Here is a 20,017-nt window from a genome sequence, read left to right on the forward strand (position 1 = left end):
ATATTGTCACTGGGTGACGGGTTATTTTAAAATGTTATTCTTGTGTTTTTTTTATAGTTTCTCAGTGCTTTACAATGATCTTGTATTATTTTGGTTACTAGAACAAAGAAAAGGTTTCTGTAGGCAGTAAAATTAGGGTCGTTCGGACAACGGCTGTCATTAGAGTCTGTGAGTGTGGCCGTTTGCCAGACGTGACTGAAGCGTTTATTCTGAATTCCTGTCCTTGCATACACCTCGTCCACAGCATCCCCTTGAACATCACGGGTACATTAATTAGTCTCCCCAAAAAGTGACAGAAAGAGAGTGGGAAGGATGTGGGCATTTATCGGGCAAGGCCCTGTGCTAGGAGCTGTCAGGCAGGTTCTCTCATTAGCATCCATGCCCTTAGGGTGACCACCATTTCCTCACCGAATCCTTATAACTTCTCTGTGCCCCAGAGAGGGAAGTGAGGGCCCTGGGGTCACACAGCAAAGCTTTGCCCCACACACTTGCTCATTCTTGCTGGACCAAGTATGTTTGCTCTGCTAAGGATGGTTTCACAGAAACCGTGGAGGGGCGTGCTCCCCATGCCTGGAAAGAATGTAAACTGCTGAGGGACGGTCAGCCCACCTCCAATAAGCACCTACTGGGTGCCAGGTAGGTGCCATGTGGGGAACAAAGATAGTGGAGCATCCTGACCTTGATGGATGCATCAGCTGGGTTACAGAATCTCGGAGACTGTGTCTGTGTTGTGACCCCGCCTCAGTTCCCCAGTGCCTGGCACATAGTAGGTGCTCAGTAAATATTTGTTGAGCAAGTAACTTACATATCAAACTTTTCCCAGTACAAAAATGAGTCCAGAGTAGACAAGAAGAGTTCAGGAGGGAGAGAGATAACCATGGGTTGTAATGGCTTTGGGTGGGAAGGATGGATAGGACGAGGGAACAGCATGAGCAATGCCAGAGGCTCAGAATGTGTGAGGTTTGGGTGGGATACGGTGGGTAGGTCAGGGAGAGTGGGATGGAGGCCTTGTTTGGTGCAGGGCTGGGAGATGAGACTGGATAGGAAATTTAGGACTCAGTGAGGAGTGATGGATTTCAGAAGGAGGCCTTTCAGAAGCCTTGGGAGATTTCTGAGCAGGGGATGGACACCCTGAAGCCATTCCAGCAGAATGTGCCTCCTGACCACAAATGGAGCAGAAGGAGGGAGATACTCCCTGTTGGTGTTTCTGGAATAGAGAGCAAGGTTGCTCTCAGCCACTTGCCTCCATCTCCTTTCATACCCCTCATGCACTGGCCCCAAGTTAGCAGAAGATGGTGTCTGGGAACATCCTTCAAAGCTCAGAAGCCAAGGCCATTTGAATTGTTACTGTGCCAGTGGCCGCCCAAGGGGTTGGAGTTTGGTTTCACTTGAGTGCTCCGTCTTCTCCCAGGTGAACAAGTTGAGAAGCTGCAGTTCATTCATTTAGTGGAGACCCATGGGCTCCCCACTGTCAGCCAGGCACTGGGCTCTCCCTGTGGCCAATTCTGTCAGAACCTGGTTCCTCGCCCAGGCCAAGGGCAGAGACCGCTAACTGAGCAGGGAGTGACAGAACTAAGGGGTCGAGGCCGCATGGAGCACAGGGTTTACTCGTTAAGGCTTGGGATCCAAGCCCCCTGCCTGGGTTTGAGTTCCACTTCACTACTTACTGGCTATTTGATTTGGGACATGTCACTTTACCTCTTTGAGCCTCAGTGTTCTCATCTGTAAAATGGAGAGTATAACAAATTCCACCTCAAAGGATTGCTGGGAGACTGCATTTCAGCGAGGTGACATGTAAACAGTGTGGTGGGCGCTGGCACAAGTTCAGTGCTCCACAGATGCTGTGCTGGATGATGCTGATGGGGGAAGCATGGCAGCAGTGGGACCTTGGGGTGGGGTGCACATGGGGGCGTGCCAGACCAGTAAGTCCTGGGAGCATTGAAGGTGTGTGTGTCAGGGTTGGGTGGGGGGAGTTCGGCCTGGCTGCAGGGCGAGGCAGAGCGGGGCACTGAGGAGGGTCAGGGGGCGCCCTGCAGGGCCCTGTGTGCTGGAGAGGGCGGCCTCTTCATCCTGACTTTGGCACTGACAGTCCTGCATCCTGTGCTGTCTTAGACAGACTCAGATGGCTGGTCACGTTCATGCCCAGCCAAGACACTTGGACCCACTCTGAGAGCAGTAGGAAGCTGGGGGTGTTGTGTTATGATCTATATCACCTGGAACCAGGTTCTGAGCATTTTTCCCTGATAGTAACCTCTTATCTGGCTTGTCCTTGTAGGACCAGCTGAAACAGTGTTTCTCCAGGCGGCCCCCCGAGGCCAAGGACACCGACACCCTTGTTCAGGAAGCCGACAGCCAGTATGGGACGTGGACGGACCAGCGCCAGAGTGGGGAGAGGTAGGTGGGGGATGCGGGGCTCCTGGCCGCAGAGCCGGGCATCTGGGCAGGGTCAGTGTGGTCCACCGGCCTCCTGATTTCTATATTACTAGAACTTGTTTTATAATTACAAGAGTAAACAATTCATGTTATAAAAAGGAAATTTAGGAAGTACAAATAAAATTTTAAAAATGATATATGAAATATCCAGAATAGGCAAATCTGCAGAAACAGCAGATTAGTGGTTGTGGAGCGGGGTGGGGGAGGTGTGGATTGGGAAGTGACCGCTTAACAGGTATCAGGTTTCCTTTTGGGGTGAGGAAGATGTTCTAGAACCACGTAGTGGTGATGGTTGCACAACATTGTGTGTCACTCATGGTAAATTTTATGTGTATTTTACCACAATAAAAAAAATGTGAAAGAAAATGAAAATCAATTGTAATCTCAACACAGATAAACCTTCACTAATAATTTTTTTATTTTTTGTCTTTCTAGACTTTTTTTCAACATATCTGTGTGTGTTGATAAACATTGGAATATGTGTATTATTGCTTTATAAGCTATGTCTGCATTTAATATCACCACTGTTAATGGCTTCTAGGACCCTGAGATGTCATTCTGGCCAGGAGGGACTATTAGGACTGTGACAGAAGCCTGAAAGTTATCAAGTGTAGCCGGATTCAGGAGGCAGGCAGGTCTTAATCCCAGCTTCACCCTAGCTGGCTGTGGGACCCTGGGCGGCTGTCTTTTCTCTGAGCCTCCAATTCCCCAGCTTTTATAGGGACCCGGGATCTCCCCGGTGGGTGGGCACCCCCTCCTGTCTCCCAGAGGCACTGCAGTGTCTTCTCCCGGACTGTACCAGGGGCTGCTGTACTTCCTATTCCTGGGTAGTGGCGCCATCTGCTGCCTCCTCAGTGGTATTTCTCTCATATGTTGTGGATTTGGCTTGATTTTACAAACGAACCTAAAAGTCCTGCCTATTTCAAATAATAAAATCATCCCGGAGCTGACAAAAAGCATGGCTGTGCTCCCAAAGGAAAATATCAGTACACCTAAGTTGAAGGTTTGGCTCAAGAATATAGCTTAGGGGTCTTTTAGGATAGAGACTCCTATCGGGGAGGTGGTGTCTGGCGTGCCTACTCACCCTTTCTCAGATAAGGCTTCCCGTGCTCTTGACTTTGGTGTCTTTTTTACCGGCAGGGAGAACCTTTTTAATTTAACGACTCGAATTATTTGTAAATATTCTACCTTAATGCGGTTCCCATTATTTAGGCGGTACTTGAATACATTACCATGAGAAGAAATTCTAGAAGTAGGAGAGGATGAAGGACGTGGGATCTGGAGTCAGTTATACCCCTTCTGGCAAGCTGCTTCACATCTCTGTACCTCAGTTTCCTCATCTTTAGCGAGGTTAATATTTAATTTCATGAGGTTAATCCTACCTTGTAGAGTTGTGGAGATTATAGAATTATGGGATAATCCTCATAGGATTGTGGAGAGGATTAAATGACAGTTTTTAGCACAGTGCCTGGCACATAGTAAGTGCTCAATAAATCTTCGTGAGATGAGTGAATGGATGAATGAATGCATGAATGAAATAATGCACAAGATTCCCCTACCCGCTGCTCTCCCACAGCCAACTGCCACTGCCAATCATTTGATCTATATTAGTGTTGTCCAACAGAAATACAATGCAAGCTGCAAATGCAAGACGTATATGTAATTTTCATGTTCTAGTAGCCACGTCAAGAGGAAAAAAAAAAACCAGACTTTTAATTTTAACAATATGTTTTATTGAACCCAGTAGATCCAAAATACTATCACTTTAACATGTAATCAAAATTAAAAGTTATTAACAAGACATTTTACATTCTTTTTTTTTTTTTACTCAAAATGTTGGCAATCCAGTGTGTACTTTGTAACTCACGGAACATCTCAGCTTTCCCTCACCACCTTGCTAGGGCCCAATAGCAGAATGTGACCTGCAGCTCCCGTATTACAGAGCACGGAGTTAGAGAGTCTTGAATGAGACAAGAACGACCCCTCCCATTCTGCACCTGTCCAGGTGTTCCAGAGGCACCATGAATAGCACCTGGCTGTGCCCCAAATGGGTCTCCTCCTGGGATGTTCTGTCTCTTGTGTCCTGACATAGAGAGCATAACTCCACACCCTACTTTCTGCCCCTCCTCCTTTACTTGATACTCAGTTCTCCGAAACAACGTGTATCACTGTGTCTTCCCTCCTTCCTTTATGTAGCCTGCCCCCTGAGTCCCCGTCCCCGGACAGCAGTGCCACATCGGCTCGGAAACAAGCCTCCAGCAGCCGCTTGTCCTCGCTGTCCTCCACGACGGAGGCCACCTCAGCTGGGGACCAGCATGACTGCTCCAGGGACCAGCGGAGCACGAGCATGGACCGCTCCAGCACCGACCTGGGATCCACCGATGGCACGGAAGGGCTGCCCCCATCAGACACCTGCTCTCCGAAGAAAGGGGACGACTTCTCCTTCATGGATGTAAGTCAGTAACTGGGAGCATGTGTCGGAATCAGCCACTTCTTAAAGGGACACTCTACCATCTCCCGGCGAATTGCGCCCTTCACGGGTAGAATCTGTGAGCCAGGTACCCCTGTGGTGGGTGCCGACAGTACAGTCTGAGATGAGATGGATGTCTGCATGTGGCTTGGACCTGCCAGACATCAGCTACGTGTCTTGGGGCAAATATCTTCACTTCTCTGAGCCTCAGCTTCCTTTTCTACTCGTGACCAGCATGGTGGGCTCCACAGACTCAGCTAAAATCACATGTGTTCAAATTAAAACTGATCTGAGCCTGTTAGGTGAACAGGAAGTCTGACCTCACCTCTGGGGGTTCTGCTTGAGGTTTGCAATCCCAGGCGTTCAGAGTGGAGTTTGCTCAGATAGATTCTACTGGGCATTCTCACCAAAGTCTTGCCTAGTGGGATATGTCCTTGTTGTCAGGGGATCCAAGTCTCTCTATAAATGGCCAGTAGTGGTTCTGGGAAGAGGAGACCCTGCAGGCATTGGCAGCCCTCCCGTGGGTCCCCAGGGGCAGCCCTTAGAACTCAGCCCTTCCCAGTCCCACACAGAGGCACCCTCTGAGATGCCAGCTGCCCAGGTCCTGCTGCTTCCTGCTCCAGCTCCTTCCAGACCAGTACCTGTTCTCTTCCTCCCCTGCCCCACACGCCCCACGAGCACCCCCTGCAGGGGTCAGGCAGATTTTCCTTCTCAATCCCTGAGACACAGAGGTCTCATCATTCTCCTTCTCTGACAATAAGGCTGCTTTCCTGCCCTTCTGAAGATGCAACATCTAAATGATATAAAATCTAAAAGGGACCCACTCTCCTGGCAGTAAAGCCTCATACTCACAGTCTTAGGGATGGCCACCCATATTCCCCCCAGAGAAAGAATAGCATTGCATTGGGAGGGGGCCTTCATCTAGGGCCTCAAAGGGGATTCCCTTTCTTAAGTACAGTCAGAGTATCTCATTGGCAGCTCTGGATAAGGGCAGAGATGGGTAAAGACACAAGTTCAGTCTCCACTGGGGCAGCCCACTAAGTAAACATGGATGTGGTATGGATTGTAAGGATCTAGTTAGGTGATGTATTCAGTTATTCGTTCAGCAAACATTTACTGAGGTCCTGCTATATACTAAGCATTGCTCTAGCTTACATTTTTGTACCGAGTCACGAGGAGGGGGAAGGCATGTCCACTGCATGCCCACTGTGTGTCAGGCACAGTGCGAGGGCACTCAGGCTTCATTTGCTTCTTGTAATCAGCCTACGTGATATGTTTCATGGAGAAATTTAGGCTTCAGGTATTAAGTTACTATTAAAATGCAGAAACGCTGGCCCACGTACCACCTAAATAGCATCTTGTGTATCAGTGAAGGTGCGCACACCCCTCTTGGGTGGCGCCTTCAATTAATGGTTCCTTTGCTTTTTTGCCTCTTCCTCCCTGCCGCGCCCAAAGCAAACCTCAGTCCTTGACTCAAGTGCCCTCAAGACCCGGGTGCAGCTCAGCAAGAGAAGCCGCCGCCGGGCCCCCATCTCCCACTCTCTCCGGCGCAGCCGCGTCAGTGAGTCAGAGAGCAGATCTACCCTGGAGGAAGAGGCCGACAGCACGTGGATGTTCAAGGATTCAACAGGTACACCCGACTCCTCCACGGATACCACACTGAACATCAGGAAGGGTTGAGATTAAACACTGGCAAGAACTTCTTGACTTTAAAGCTATAGGATAACAGAACACAATGACGTAGGAAACTGTGATTTCTCATTCCACACAGCCTATTAGAAACGAAGTAAAAAAAATTATTTTTGAGGGATGATATATTAATTAGGGCTTTAAGGGTTGCACGGAGCAGAGCCCCCACCTAATAAGGTTTCACTATTTCTGCTTTCATCCTTCTGAAATTCACGCTGTACTCTCTTTAGGTCTGTTTGCAGGTCTTTTTCCAGATTGTCAAGTTGAAAGATCAGTTTATCTATTACCAATCTTGTTTGGTGTCTAGTGAATTATTTAAGGCTACACATTTTCCTCTGATCACTTCTTTGGCTGCATTTCATATCAAAACCTGAGCTTAGTCTTAAAGAGCAAATAGGAATAGGCCAACGGAGGGTATTCCAGACAGAATATCAACAAGATCAAAGGGGCAGAGATGTGTGACGGGGGCCTCTCTAGGTGGTTCGGCGTTGCTCAAGCCAGAAACAGCAGGGACCATGCTGGAAAATTAGGCAGAGGCTAGCTCACGGAAAGTAATGATTCCTCAGTAAGAAGTTAGACTTTATCTGTAGATGAAGAGCCATAGAAAAGTTTTAAGAAGCAAAATCTTTTCTTGAAATAGAAACCAAAGCAGAGGACCTCCCCACTATACACATATGCAGTCTTTAGTCCCTCAAAAGCTACTACAGGCAGGGGTTTTTGTTCACTTGGGATTCACTTATGGCAAACAGTAAGATGTCAGACCGGGCTTGGAACTTGGGGATGGGCGTAGTTTCTGACCAAATACCTTAAACAAATGCCTGGAGAGTTATGTCTTTCTCTCCCACCTTGTGTCTGTTGTTAGAGGAGATGTTTAAGTGCCTTGAGTAAGACTTCTCTCTGCACTCTCTTGGTTTTCTGAGCCAAATTCCACAGAGCTGCCTGGAACAAGTAAAGACCAAAGTAGGGACAAAAGCATACAAATATCCCCCAGCTGGAACCTGGCAGTGACCTTGAGGAACTAGCCAGGGACTGGAGAAGGCCCGGGGGTACACTTTTTGAACATACCCCAGTCCCGTGCGTGGCCTGGGGCCCCAGAGGGTTAGGCTTTGCCTCAGTCATCCCTGTCCCCGTCCACCTCTCCTCCCTGTGCCCAAGCCTGTGTCCAAGTCTCCAGGAGGTTGAAGCTCCTCACCTTTACTCCTGGAAGAGTGGGGGCAGGCAGTCCATCACCCAGAAGTGTCACCTATGAGGCTGGAGCATGATGCTAGGGTGAAGCCCCAGAAAGGGGGTTGGTATCGGGTGAAGGAAGGTGGCTTCCTGGTCCGACTCTGGGCAGTCCTTCCACAAGACACAGGAAGCCCTTCCCGCTCCCTTCTGAGAGCATAACCCAGTACATCGCTGGCTGAAAGTACTCCTTTCTCCTTCCCTGTCTCTGCCAAAGAAAAATAGAAGAAATTTTATTTTCCCAACTTGGAATTAGCCAGGAGCCCAGGAGGTGAGTCTGTCTGTGCCCAGTCTTGGGAGAAAAATCTATCCTGCCTTTTTGTCAACATCTTCTGGCTAGAGGCAAAGTTGTGAAGAAGAGAGCTCATGAAAGCAAGGCCCTGAGCTTGTCCTCATCCGTAAAATGGGCCAGTAATACCTTCTGTGCAGGGTCGTTGTGAGGCCTGCATGAGGGACCGTATGCAAAGGACCTGACCCATAGGCCTCAATGAGTGGTGGCTGCTAATGATGTCGGTGCCTTTATCTTTGCAACAGAAGAGAAATCCCCCAAGAGGGAAGAGTCAGATGAGGAGGAGAAGCCATCCAGGACTGAGAGGACACCCATCAGCCATCCCCAGAGGATGCCTGTGTTTCCAGGCGTGGACCCAGCGGTGCTAAAGGTACCACACCTCGTGTCCAGAGCTGCTCTCAGCCTCAGCAGCAAAAAGAACAGGCTCCATGTTTCCTACTCTCCCTCTGTCCTTCCCTTCCTGCATCCTTTCCTTTGCTTCCCTCTGTCCCGCCTTCCTCCCCTCCCTCTCATCCTATTCTCTCATTTTTTAAATAGTTTAAGACCCACAAGAAGTTGTAAAAATAGTACAGATTGTTCCCGTGTACCCCTCACCCAACTTCTCCCAATGATAATACCTCACGTGACCATAGTATGTTATTAAAACACGGACATTGGCCTTGGCACAGTGCTATGAGCAATACTGCTAACGTATTTGTATGTGGATTTTACCAGTGACCCTGTGTTTCTTCATTTCCCAGACATGCCGTTCAGTTTGGTCTCATAGCTAAGCCTCAGTGTCCTCATCTGTAAGGTGGGCTAATAATCCACCTTAGGCATCAAGGCCCAGTGCTGGATGTCAGAGAGACAGGAGTGAACACACCCAGCCCACTGTCCTTGAGAAATCTGGTCTGCAACGGATAGTAGGCACATGAAATGGTCATTTCGATACCAAAGGACATGGAAAGCCAGCACTGGAACCCCATAATGCTCTCTTGAATGATATCACAATCTCGACTGGATTGTGGAATCCCCGGGACGGAGCTGGGCTGCCTCCCTCCTCCCCTCCCCAGCCCCACCAGGCATCTCTCACAGTTGTGGAAGCAGCGGTACTTAATTTGAGTGGAGGAGGAGACCCTCTTTCCCGCTCTGTTCTGAGCCAGGCACTATACCTTTGCAAACTCACTTTGTGCCTCGAGCAACGCTACAATAGGTTGTTCTTTGCCCCCATTTTATTGAATCATAGATGAAAGTGAGGAAGGCTGAGTTTTTTATGGAATTTCTCAACTCGATCCTGCATGCAGCCATGAAGCCTCCTACGGCAGGGCCTTGAGTTTGCCACTGTGTTAGTGAACGACAATTTTGCTTTTCAAGTCATTTCTTGCAAGAACAGAAAGTAAATACATAGCAGATGTGCATGTTTGTCCCTGTAAGTGCTTTTAGAGGTTTTCAAAATGTGAACATCTTGTAGCCACTGTAGCAGGCCAGAGGTTTTCTGGTTTAATTTTTTTTTTAAGCCTCAGAACAAATGATAAGGCAGTTCCTTTCACTGCCTAACATTGGAGGCAGTGAAAGGAACCACTTACAGGAAGGGGCTCCCATGGGGACACCCCGAATAACTCCAGAGGCAAACCTTCAGGCCCTTGAACACAGCTTGGACCCACCACCTCTGTGAAGGTGAGGCCCCTGCTATTAGTGTTAATGCAAGCCCCTTGAGCCACATCTGCTCTGGTTGCTCTTGGCCACAGGCAACACTCAGAATTTGTTAACAATCAGAAGAGGCTGCCAGGCTCTTTCTGGAAAGAATCCTAAAGTTGGAGTCGGGCAGACCTAGGGGAATCCCAATTCTTCAAAACGGTGTGTGATGTGGGGCAAACTGCTCAACCTTTGACCTTCAGGCTCCTCCCCTGTGAAACGGGAAAGCCGGTCTCTATCTCAGCCACCTGTGTCATGTCAGTCATGCCTGGAGAGTCCAAAGGCTGGCTGCTCAGTGCATAGAGCTGTCAGGAGGACTATGGTGATCACCACCATTGCCGGGGGCTGTCCCAGCGTTGAGTTGGAAACAGAGGCCACCTGCCACTGTCATATACACTTGATCCCCCAAAGGAATTCTGTGCACATCATTCTAGGTCATTCCATTCCCAACATGCCTTCCAAAAATGGGTGGAAATCCACTCTGCCTTTTCCCGTGGGAATCTGATAGTTGAGAACTTCACTTTATTCAAATGTGTGCAAGAGCAAGGAGCTTAATAGATCTGAGCCTCACCTGCAGGCTGGGCTATTATCTCCATCTCAGGGTTTTCAGGAAGTTAAAAGAATGTCCTATGCTGAGCACATTACAAATGGAGGCTTTTCAGCCAAAGAAAATTTGTGTGGATTTTTGATGGTGGTTCGTTGACCCCAGTTGTCAAGCCTGGCTCCTTGGACAAAAAAGCCTAACCTCTGATTTTAATAAGCCTACAAAGTCAGACAGCATCTCCCCCAGCCCCTGTGTTTGCTGCCTGCAAAGGCCCCATCGTCACCATGCAATGACAGTGCCATTGAATGGGACCATTCTCTAGACCACAGGCAGTTATAGACTCAGCTCTCTTCTCTCCCTAGGCTCAACTGCAGAAGAGGCCAGAGGCAGACAGTCCCAGCGAGACCCCCAGCTGGGCCCCCCAACCCAAGACCCCCAAGTCCCCTTTCCAGCTGGGCAGTCGCGTGCTGCCCTCCAGCGTGGAGAAGGATGAGAGGTGAGGAGTCTTGGGCATGAGGGCCCCTCCCAGACTCGGGATGCACTTCTGGGGAGGTGCTCGCCTAGGTTTCAGAGCTGAAGGCAAGGAGAATGTCAACAATTTTTTTTTTCTCTAGCAGTAGAACTTTGTTCACAAGAACTCTTGGCCCTCTGAGATCTAAAAACACAGAGGTGGGGAAGAGGGCCAGGAATGAGGCAGCCAGGCTCACTTCCCTCTTCCCTTCACGTCCTACATGTCCAGGGCTTCATTGTTGGAAAACTACTGATCTAGTCCAGCCCTTTCCAGACTGATGGGGAAGCTGAGGCATTTAACCTCCAAGAAAGTGCCTTTGTCTCAGAATAAGGGAGATTATAACTTGTATGTAGCTTCTTTTCCAGTTACGTGTTTCATGTGACCATTTTCCCATGGTCATTAAACAGTCTTCATCAGCATAATTTTTTTCTTGAAAAAGGTTCAAAGAATGATGGCTTTATTGTTTTTGTTAAAATGGTGTGTTCTCATTACGAGCAATTCTGAGAACACAGAAAAGTACACAAAGAAGTAAGTAAAAGAATAAAACATGCAAAAATGTTTAGATGGCGGTTACTCAAATGTCCTCACATTGAGAAAATTCGTTGAGCTGTGCATGTGTAGTTTGAGTGCTTTTCTATACGTGTGGTCTTCGGTTTTAAAAAAAGTAAATCAATCTTACCTCCCCCAGACAATCATTATTATTATTCAGTAAACATTAGACATCTTTTTATGTCTTATGAGCACTGTACTAGTCAGAGTTCTCCAAAGAAACAGAATCAATAGGATATGTGTATGTGTGTGTGCATGCGCACGTGTGTGTATGTGTGTGTGTGTGTACAGAGAGAGAGGGAGAGAGGAGGGTTTATTTATTTTAAGGAATTGACTCACAAGACTGTGAAGTCTGGCAAGTCTAAAAATCTCTAGGGTTCAGTTGAGTTCCAGAGTCAGCCTGTTGGCAGAATTAACTCTTCGAGAGAGAGGTGGTTTTTTTTGTTGTTGTTGGTTTTTTTTTTCTATTGAGATCTTCAATTGATTGGATAAGGCCCACCATAATATGAAGGGTAGTGTGCTTGACTCAAAGTCTACTGATTTATATGTTAATGTCATCTTAAAAAATACCTTCATAGAAACATCTAGAATAATGTTTGACTATGTTTCCAAGTACCACAGCCTAGCCAACTTGACACATAAAATTAACCATCACAGGCATTCACATGGGTAGAGAGATAGAAGAATGGATGGATATTGGGGTGACAAAGGGGCAGATGGATAGAAATAATCGTGCATGAGCATAACTGTATAGCTGCAGATTATTTCATAGAATAGATGTGCCGTGATTTATTTAGCATTCTCATCACTGGGTGCTTTGGTTAATTCCTGGTTCTGGCTTGTCAATCATTTTAGTGTGGGCATCTTTGCCATCTGCAAGTGCTGGTTCAGCATCCACCTTGGCACAGTGGACGAGAAGTTGGGTAGCTCACAGCCCTGCCTGCAAGGAACCCTTGGTCTGGCTCACACTTGACTCTCACTGACTTTGTGGTTTCAGATCAGAAGAGCCCTCACCCCAGTGGCTAAAGGACCTGAAATCCAAGAAGAGGCAAAGCCTGTATGAGAATCAAGCTTGACCAGGTATGACGGGTTCTGGTGGGGAGATTTGGATGGAGCCTGCAATCTGGGGAGTCAGGATCTTGGACAGGGAGGCAAAGGTTCAGAGATTTGGGGTGTCGTACTCTAAGTGAGAAGGGAAAATGTGGGTGCGGGTGTTCTAGGTTCCTGTAAAGAGGGTAGCGATGATCTGTTTCCTCTTAGGGAGAAAAATACAGCTGGGCCACCTGGGGTGGGAGAGAAGGTCATGGGCAGAGTCAGAAGTAGGGTTCTGAGCCGTCCTCATTGCATCTCAATCCCCTTTTATAAAACGAGAGGGCGGGACATCAAAGATCAGCTGAATCTGAAAGGTTCTTAATCTCTACATTCATATACAACCTGTATAATTAAACATTAATGGGGGGAAAAAAGATTTAAAAAATCAAGTGATCACATATGCTCTGGTGTAGGTCTCTAACGACTTAATATCTTAGACTTCAGTATCCCCATCTGTAAAATGGGGTAACAGAGCACATGTCGCTAAGTCACCCAGGCTCACTGAGAATACACCTCATGTACTTCCTGCAAGTCCTAGGGATGGGAGCACACGGAACACACTCCATAAAAGTCAGCTCTGATGTGAGTAGCACAGGGACCCACCACCCTTGTCCACAAACCTGAAATCCAGAATGCTCTGACAACAAAGTGTTTTCATCACTCAGTGACAAAACCTGACCTGCTTGGATGTGATTAATGCTATTTAAAGTCTATATTCCCCACTTTATATGAATATCCATACGTTACACTGCAGGCATTTTATATGCTTGATTATGTTAGTGTTGCATACTATATACATATATAATGTATGTTGCATATTTATATATATTTGTATGTATGGATATATATCTGTGAATATTTGTATATAATAAACTCCAAAAAAGAATTAAATTCTAAAATCTATGCTCATTTTTTGGCATAGATTTTGTTTATTTTGTGTTTATTTTGTGTTCAGCGCTGTCCATTTCAGGACACTGAAGTTGGAACCTGACCTAACTCTAAATTTCACGTTCATTCCACTGTATCCAGCTACCCACCCCCTTCCTCATCCTACCCCTCAAAACAAACAAACAAACAAACAAACAGAAGAACCCACGTCGTCTTTCCTGGCCTGTGGCTTGTGGTGGTGGCCGTCCTGGGGAAAACCAGAAAAGGTTTTAAGCCTTGATGATAGAGAGAAATTGGGCCACCTGTTGCTCCTACTGACACCAGCACTGTCCCTTCCTCTCCACACAGGGGACACTGCCACGTCTCATGAACAGAAGCCTTAACTGTCAGAACCCCAAGACAAGGCCACGCTGCTGCCATTCCTTCCTGCACAGTGGTTACCTGCCCGGGCCCTTCCGCTCACGTGGAGAGCGCTGTCCAGCCCCTGCCCCTCACACCTCTGCAGGCTCTCCCCAGATCGGGGCAGAAAGGCTCACCCTCCTCAAGCATTTGCACATCACCCCAGACAGCACTTCAGGCTGGGGAAGAAGCCAGGCTGCCCAGAAATGTCCATGCTCATGGTTTTGTTTTTTACATAAAACGTGCATTTCTGCCCACTATAGACGCCTGCAGCAGCTCCAGGAACACGGATGTGAGGCTGGACCGCCTTCCTCGGTTCTGGAAATCAGAACTGTGAAAGCGCCTCTTCCTTCTACTCCAGGGCAGGTCTTTTTCAAAAGGACATTTCCAAGGAAGAAGAAACCACTCATTTCCTGCTGTAATTGTGGTCCAGGGCAGTGCCACTGGGCTGGGGCTTTCGATTGCTTTTTTGGCGAGTTCCATCTCCCTCTTGAAGGATCAGCAGTTCTGATTTTTAAGCATACCCACCCTTGTTCTTTCAAGTGTATTGGTCCTTCCAGTGGGGCTGTGTGCATAGTCGGCCTCTTTTATTGTGCGTCATTTTCGTTTGCTTTAGAAGGTGATAAAGCAATAATTCAGCCAATTTTCCTTGACATTTGATATGTATATATGTTTTTATGTTAAAGAACAGGAGGAAAGAGGTGTGACTACTTGGCTTGAAGTATCTGATCATCTCAGGTTATCTGTATCCAAGCTTTTTAAAAAATTCTAAAGTCACCCTTGTGTATAGTTTCCTGGTTCCTTTTCATCTGAGCTCTAATTTCTGTGGATTGACTTTTGCCCTTGGCCTCAAGGGTTCATGGACTGCAGCCCAAACGGCAGTGCCTTTCCCACTCAAACATCAGACCCACCCTGAGACTCTTTTTCTCCAGAGTCTTTTTTGAACACCACCTGAGCTGCTGGCATGGAAAAGCCCTTCCACATTGGCCTCAGAACAAATGCATGAATAAGGGGTTCTCTTGTTTCTTCTCATCTCTTCATTCTACCAACTCTCCCCTTAAATTCCATCTGACCAAGTGCTCTTTTTCGGTCCAAATGCAAGAAGGGAGGGTCTTGCCGAAAGCCCTTCTCTGGAGGGGAGGCCCCCAGGCCAGGGATCCTGGACAGAAGTGCTGGATGCTAGCTGATGAAGCAGTGTTCTCCTGGCCTCTTTCTTTCTTGCTAGCTCTAAGTCCATTCCCAGGAATCTCCAAGACGCTCTCTACTCAGTCCTTCTCTTTGGAAGTCCTCAATACCAGCCGCCTCCACCTGTGAAGGCCAAGGCCCCAGCGAACAGCCTAGAAGTACAGTTGCCATAAAATGTGTGCCAACCTTACCCGGGAGATGCCCATCAGCAAGAAAGATGCTTGGGCGGTTCATATGGCGGCCTGTGACGGCCGAGGCTGAGTGTCCTTATGGATCTGTGCACAGCGCTGGATAGATATGGAAGTGGTGGGCACGTGCATGCCCTCTCCCCTGACTTCACCCTGAAAGAGGTGAAAATCTTCCTTGATAAATCCATTATCTGTAAATGGTGTCAAAACATGCCTCTCTTCTCCCAGGCCACCTCTCCAAGAGTATATTTGTCTCCCCATCATTCTTCCTCTCTTATCTCCCTTGACCACCTCTTCCCTCTCTTGGGGGTAGGAGGTGAAGACAATCCTGCATCTCCAGGTTAAGACAAAGGGCTGTGCCATGGAAAATGATTCTGGGTCAGCACCACGGACAAGGATAGGAGGGTCCCATCCCCATCCGTCCCTGAGTCCTACTGGCCGAGTTTTGGTGACTGAGGGGCAGTCGTTGGACCCTGTCACCCGCCCAACCTTGTGCATCTGGAAGCCTCATGCATCTGTGTCTAGAGGTTTGGCCTTGCTTGATAATAGTTTGTATTCTCTTCATTCCCCGAGTAAGTGGTCGATCAGTTCTCTGTGGCCATTTGGGGATTTAATTCCTCCAGGAACTACTCTAGTGGATTTTTCTTTTTTAAAAGCCCAGTTCATGTTTTATAACAATGCGATGTCATGGCTTTTTAGTCAATAGGACCCATTATTGACAACTCCCTGTGTGTTCTGACCCCGATTTCCTTTCTTGGCTGCTGCTTTCTTTGTCTTTCTGGGAAGGGCCCGTTGGCACTGTCTTAGGCAGTAGGAAGTGACCTGATCTGTTCACCACGCACAATTCTCAATTCTGAATTAGTCATGTTTCCACCCAAGTATACCCGACAGGAAAGAAAAACACTTGGAAATGAGACTGACCTAGAGATCTTTTGCCTGACCCCCACACCTTGATGGAAATAAAAATCCAGTTAATCCCTTGGTGACAGAGTCCACCCCCTTCTGCTGACTAAAGCAAGCCCCAGATCCCCTCGGTTCCTGTTATTTTTGCAGCCTCATCTCTCCACTGCAGAGCAGATAGTCACTGTGGGTCAGGGCCACCCTGTTAGTGCCCACTCCCTAGGACCTCGATTCCACTGAGATCAGTGCAGCGAGGTTAGAAGTGGCCGATGCTCAGAGCCTTTGCAGATAGCTGGGCCAGTGCATTACTTCCCTTTCTAAACTGGGTGAGCTCTTTGGCGCTAAGCAAGGGGTTGTGTGCTGGTTTCTTGAGTTATCCTGGAGTCATCTTTGGAAATCTGTCTCCTTTTAAACTAACTTAATATGCCTTAATCATCTATATGCAGTCAAGTCACCTGCCCTCCTCTAACCTTCCTCCTCTGGGCCTTCGGCTCTCAAGTTGACAGTCTTACATACAAAGCAAATTCCTATGGATATACAGTCTCTCCCCCCACCCCCTATCTATCAATCTATCATCTATCTAATCTATCATCTCTCTCTCTCTCTCTCTCTCTCTAATCTATGATCTGTCTCTCTCTCTCTCTTTCTCTCTCCCCCTCCACGCCCCCCCCCCCCACACACCCTTTGCACGTCAGCATTTTGACAGATGGTCTTTTGATATGTCTGTATCTTTCCCCTCCAGATGATCCCCTTCTTCATGGTCTCTTGCCTAAGGAAACAGGCCTTTGACCTGTGAAATTCCATGGCGAGGCCTCAAAAATCAGTGTTGCGGAGAATTACTCAGCGCCACCAGAGAAATTCTGGTGCAAGAGAAACCTCATGGTGTTTGGGATGTTGGGGGTGTTGGGTTTTGAGTGATGCCGACTTGACAGCCTCAGATTGTCCAGGATTTGGGGAAAGGACAGTCAGATGGGGGTGTCTTCCAGGGGGACAAGACAAGTCATATGTTTTTGGACAAATGTGTTTTCTTTTGTGCCTCCCGGGAAGTGAGGACAACTAGGTTTGCTAAGAAGAATAGAAATAGGCATAAGCCTGGGGTCCGAAATCTTAGAGGCTATGCAAGGAATTTAGAAACACCCTCTATGTGAGTGCCTAAGGGAGATGTCAGCCGCTCTCCCCTGGTGCTGACAGCTGCCCTGTCCATTTATATTTTTACATTTTCCATCACCATGCTCTAGATTGCCCCTAGAGCTAGGCATAATTGCAAAGCTAAAAATCCACAGGTGTGTGATCCGAAAGCAAAACAAAATGCTTTCTTAAACGTGACTCAGGCCTGCATGGAAGATAGCTTCCACCCAAGGAGAGGGCTCTCAAGCCCACGTCTCCCTGACCAGTTCTGCTTCTCCTCTGCCCCCGGGGCCCCTTCCACACAGCCCTGTCCCCTAGTACAGGAAGCTAAATGGCTTTCTTTTGTGTAAACCAGCATTTCAGGGTGAGCCTGAGGGGAGAGGAGGTGGCCAGAGAAAAGCTTTCTCCAGTGATAAATACCCACCCTCCAATGGAAGCCGTGGCAAGCACTTCAGTAACGGAGAAACCTTCTGTAGCTTCTGATTGTGCCTTTCCTTCTCCACCATGCGTTAAAAGGGGAAAGCAGAAGTCCCAGGGCACCGTGACGCCATGGGGTCGGAGGAGCAGTACTGAGGTGGAGGGAGCCACCTGGACATCTGGACAGCGATCCACCTCGGGCTCCATGCCCTTAGGGAGTGGGGCGTCCGAGCTCTGTGCCCAGTCGCTGCTAGGAGCCTCTCTGCTGGAATTCTGGGCAAGCCAAGGTTCTGGAAATGTAGACTGGAACAAGCGAGTATGCTCGGTCTCAGCCAGTGTGTACATCCTTTTGCCCCCAGTACCCCTCTAGATATTTCTTTCTTTGGTCTGGGTCAGTCCCTACAGGGAGCGAGATAGAGAGCCAGGCTCTGGAAAGTCAACCTGAAGTTTCCGGCAGGTTAACCTCTCAGCCTCTCCCCGTCGCCCTCCCAGAATCTCCTCAGTTACCTTTGTATGTGGTGCCGCAACATCTTCCACTAATCAGACTGGCTTTTCTGACAATCTCCAGTGACATTACACCTGCTCGAAATATTATACCATTGTCTAAAGAAGAATTTGAGCTTTTTAATTATCTCATCCCACATAGCCTTATAGATCCTGTAAATAAGGGACCTTACAAAAGTAATATATTGTGTTCAATGGAAGGTATTTTGTACTGTGTTGTTTCCTAAATCAAACCGATATCCTAGAAGTCCTGTACTTCCCAGATGGCGTTGATCCTCAAAATGCTTTGTAAAATGGAGTGGAAATATATATATATATATCAATATACTATATATTTTCCTAACCTTTCTTCTGTGTCCCTTCATCAGATAGTTGGGTCATGACAGAAAAGGAACTTGAGTTCTGTGTGTAGGAGAAAATTAAGCCTCCTGCCTGCTGGCGTTCTTGCAATTGCCTTATGAATTCACAAGCCGTAGAAGTTCCGAACAGAAGGCGGACGAGAGGCACTTTATCCAATCCTAGAAAGAACCTCTAATCGCGTGACTGAGACTTCATCTAGAAAAACGTATATTTTTAATGTTAAAATAATGGGGTTCCCTGGACCTCACAGAGTACTGGATGTCGACAAGTGCTTTTATATTTTGTAACTGTAAAGCGGTTTCATACGCACATCAAGAGCAGTTGGGAATCTAGTCAACTGCCATAAAACAAGATGACCTTTGCATGTACAGAGATGTTGCATTCAGACTATGAAAATAGCAAATAAAGCTTTGATGCAAGTTGCATTGGAGAAGTCCGTGTGTCAGTGTGAATGAATGGACTCTCCCATGCATGCATGCCTGTCACCAGCTGAGTCGGTCTGTTGTCTGAGCCGAGGGCTAGGCAGCGGGAGGGGGTGGCTGGGGTCCTGGGAGAGGGGGGCCCGTGGACACGAAGCAGGAATTCCATACTGCGTGGAGTTGAATCCTCATTCTGCCACCTCCTGGCTGTGGGATATCTCTGAGCATTGGTTCTCCAAAATGAGGCTGGTGATAGTGACGTGAGTGGGCAAGAGTTTAGGGCAGTAGTTCTCATGGGGGTGGACTGTGCTCCCCAGATGACATCTGGCAATGATGGGAGGCATTTTTGGTTATCACATGGAGGAGAAGGAGTTGCTGCTGGCATCTAGTGAGTAGAGGCCACAGATGCTGCTCAACATCCTACAGAGCACAGGACAGTCCCCACCACAAAGAGTGATCTGACTCCACCCAGCAGTAGTGCTGGGGCTGAGAACTCTATAGGTTAAGGAAATGTGGCACATGAAAGTACTGGGCATGTAGAGGTCCTCGGGATCCTAAAGCTTCTGATGGGAAGGTGTCGTGCCTGTAGGCTGTCCCCACCTCTGTCTTCTGCCTTATACCCCTAGCAGGTGGTGACTGCATTTCCAAGTTGGGCAGTCGAAACCAACTCTGCTTTCCATGATCACCCCCAGGAAGTTGCTCCTTGATTTTGAACTGTCCATAGTAGGCAGGACCTTTGGTGAATACCAGTAAGAAAGTTAAGACTGTGCTGAGTGCTTTGCTTTTATGATCTCTCAATAGCTTGAGTAGAGAAAAGGGTCTCCATTTTCAGATGAGGAGACTGTGGCTCTGAGACCTTCAGTAAGTCACCCAAGGTCACACAGGGCCACCTGTTTCTCAAGTCCAGCTGTCACCCATAGTGTCCTGCCAGCATCTCAGGGATGCGAGGTAACAGGGTTATATGCTGACTTGAGGATTTTTACCAAAAATAAACAACAACAAAAGAAAACCCTGTTGCTTAACAGTTCACTTCTTTGTCCCTCATTTTATTCATTTAATAATCATTAAATACCAACCACGGGCAAAGTTATACTTTGTCAGACACTTAAAAAGTACATGGATCTTTTTTTGTCATAAATAGGGTGACTGTCATG

The 20,017-nt window shown here is 47.7% G+C and overlaps 1 protein-coding gene across 1 annotated transcript in view; it reads left to right on the forward strand.

Moving 5' to 3' along the window:
* The window catches only part of KIAA1671 (KIAA1671 ortholog), a 144,155-nt gene extending 125,281 nt beyond the window's left edge, over positions 1-18,874 (forward strand). Inside the window, 7 exon segments of the mRNA XM_006904958.3 lie at positions 2,276-2,394; positions 4,630-4,885; positions 6,359-6,533; positions 8,351-8,475; positions 10,686-10,819; positions 12,381-12,463; positions 13,712-18,874. Coding sequence (XP_006905020.2) covers positions 2,276-2,394; positions 4,630-4,885; positions 6,359-6,533; positions 8,351-8,475; positions 10,686-10,819; positions 12,381-12,459 — 888 coding nt within the window. The 3' untranslated portion in view covers positions 12,460-12,463; positions 13,712-18,874.
* The last annotated feature ends 1,143 nt before the right edge of the window (positions 18,875-20,017 follow it).

The sequence above is a fragment of the Pteropus alecto genome, unplaced genomic scaffold, assembly GCF_000325575.1.
Source record: "Pteropus alecto unplaced genomic scaffold, ASM32557v1 scaffold190, whole genome shotgun sequence".
In the NCBI taxonomy this organism is placed as follows: Eukaryota; Metazoa; Chordata; class Mammalia; order Chiroptera; family Pteropodidae; genus Pteropus; species Pteropus alecto.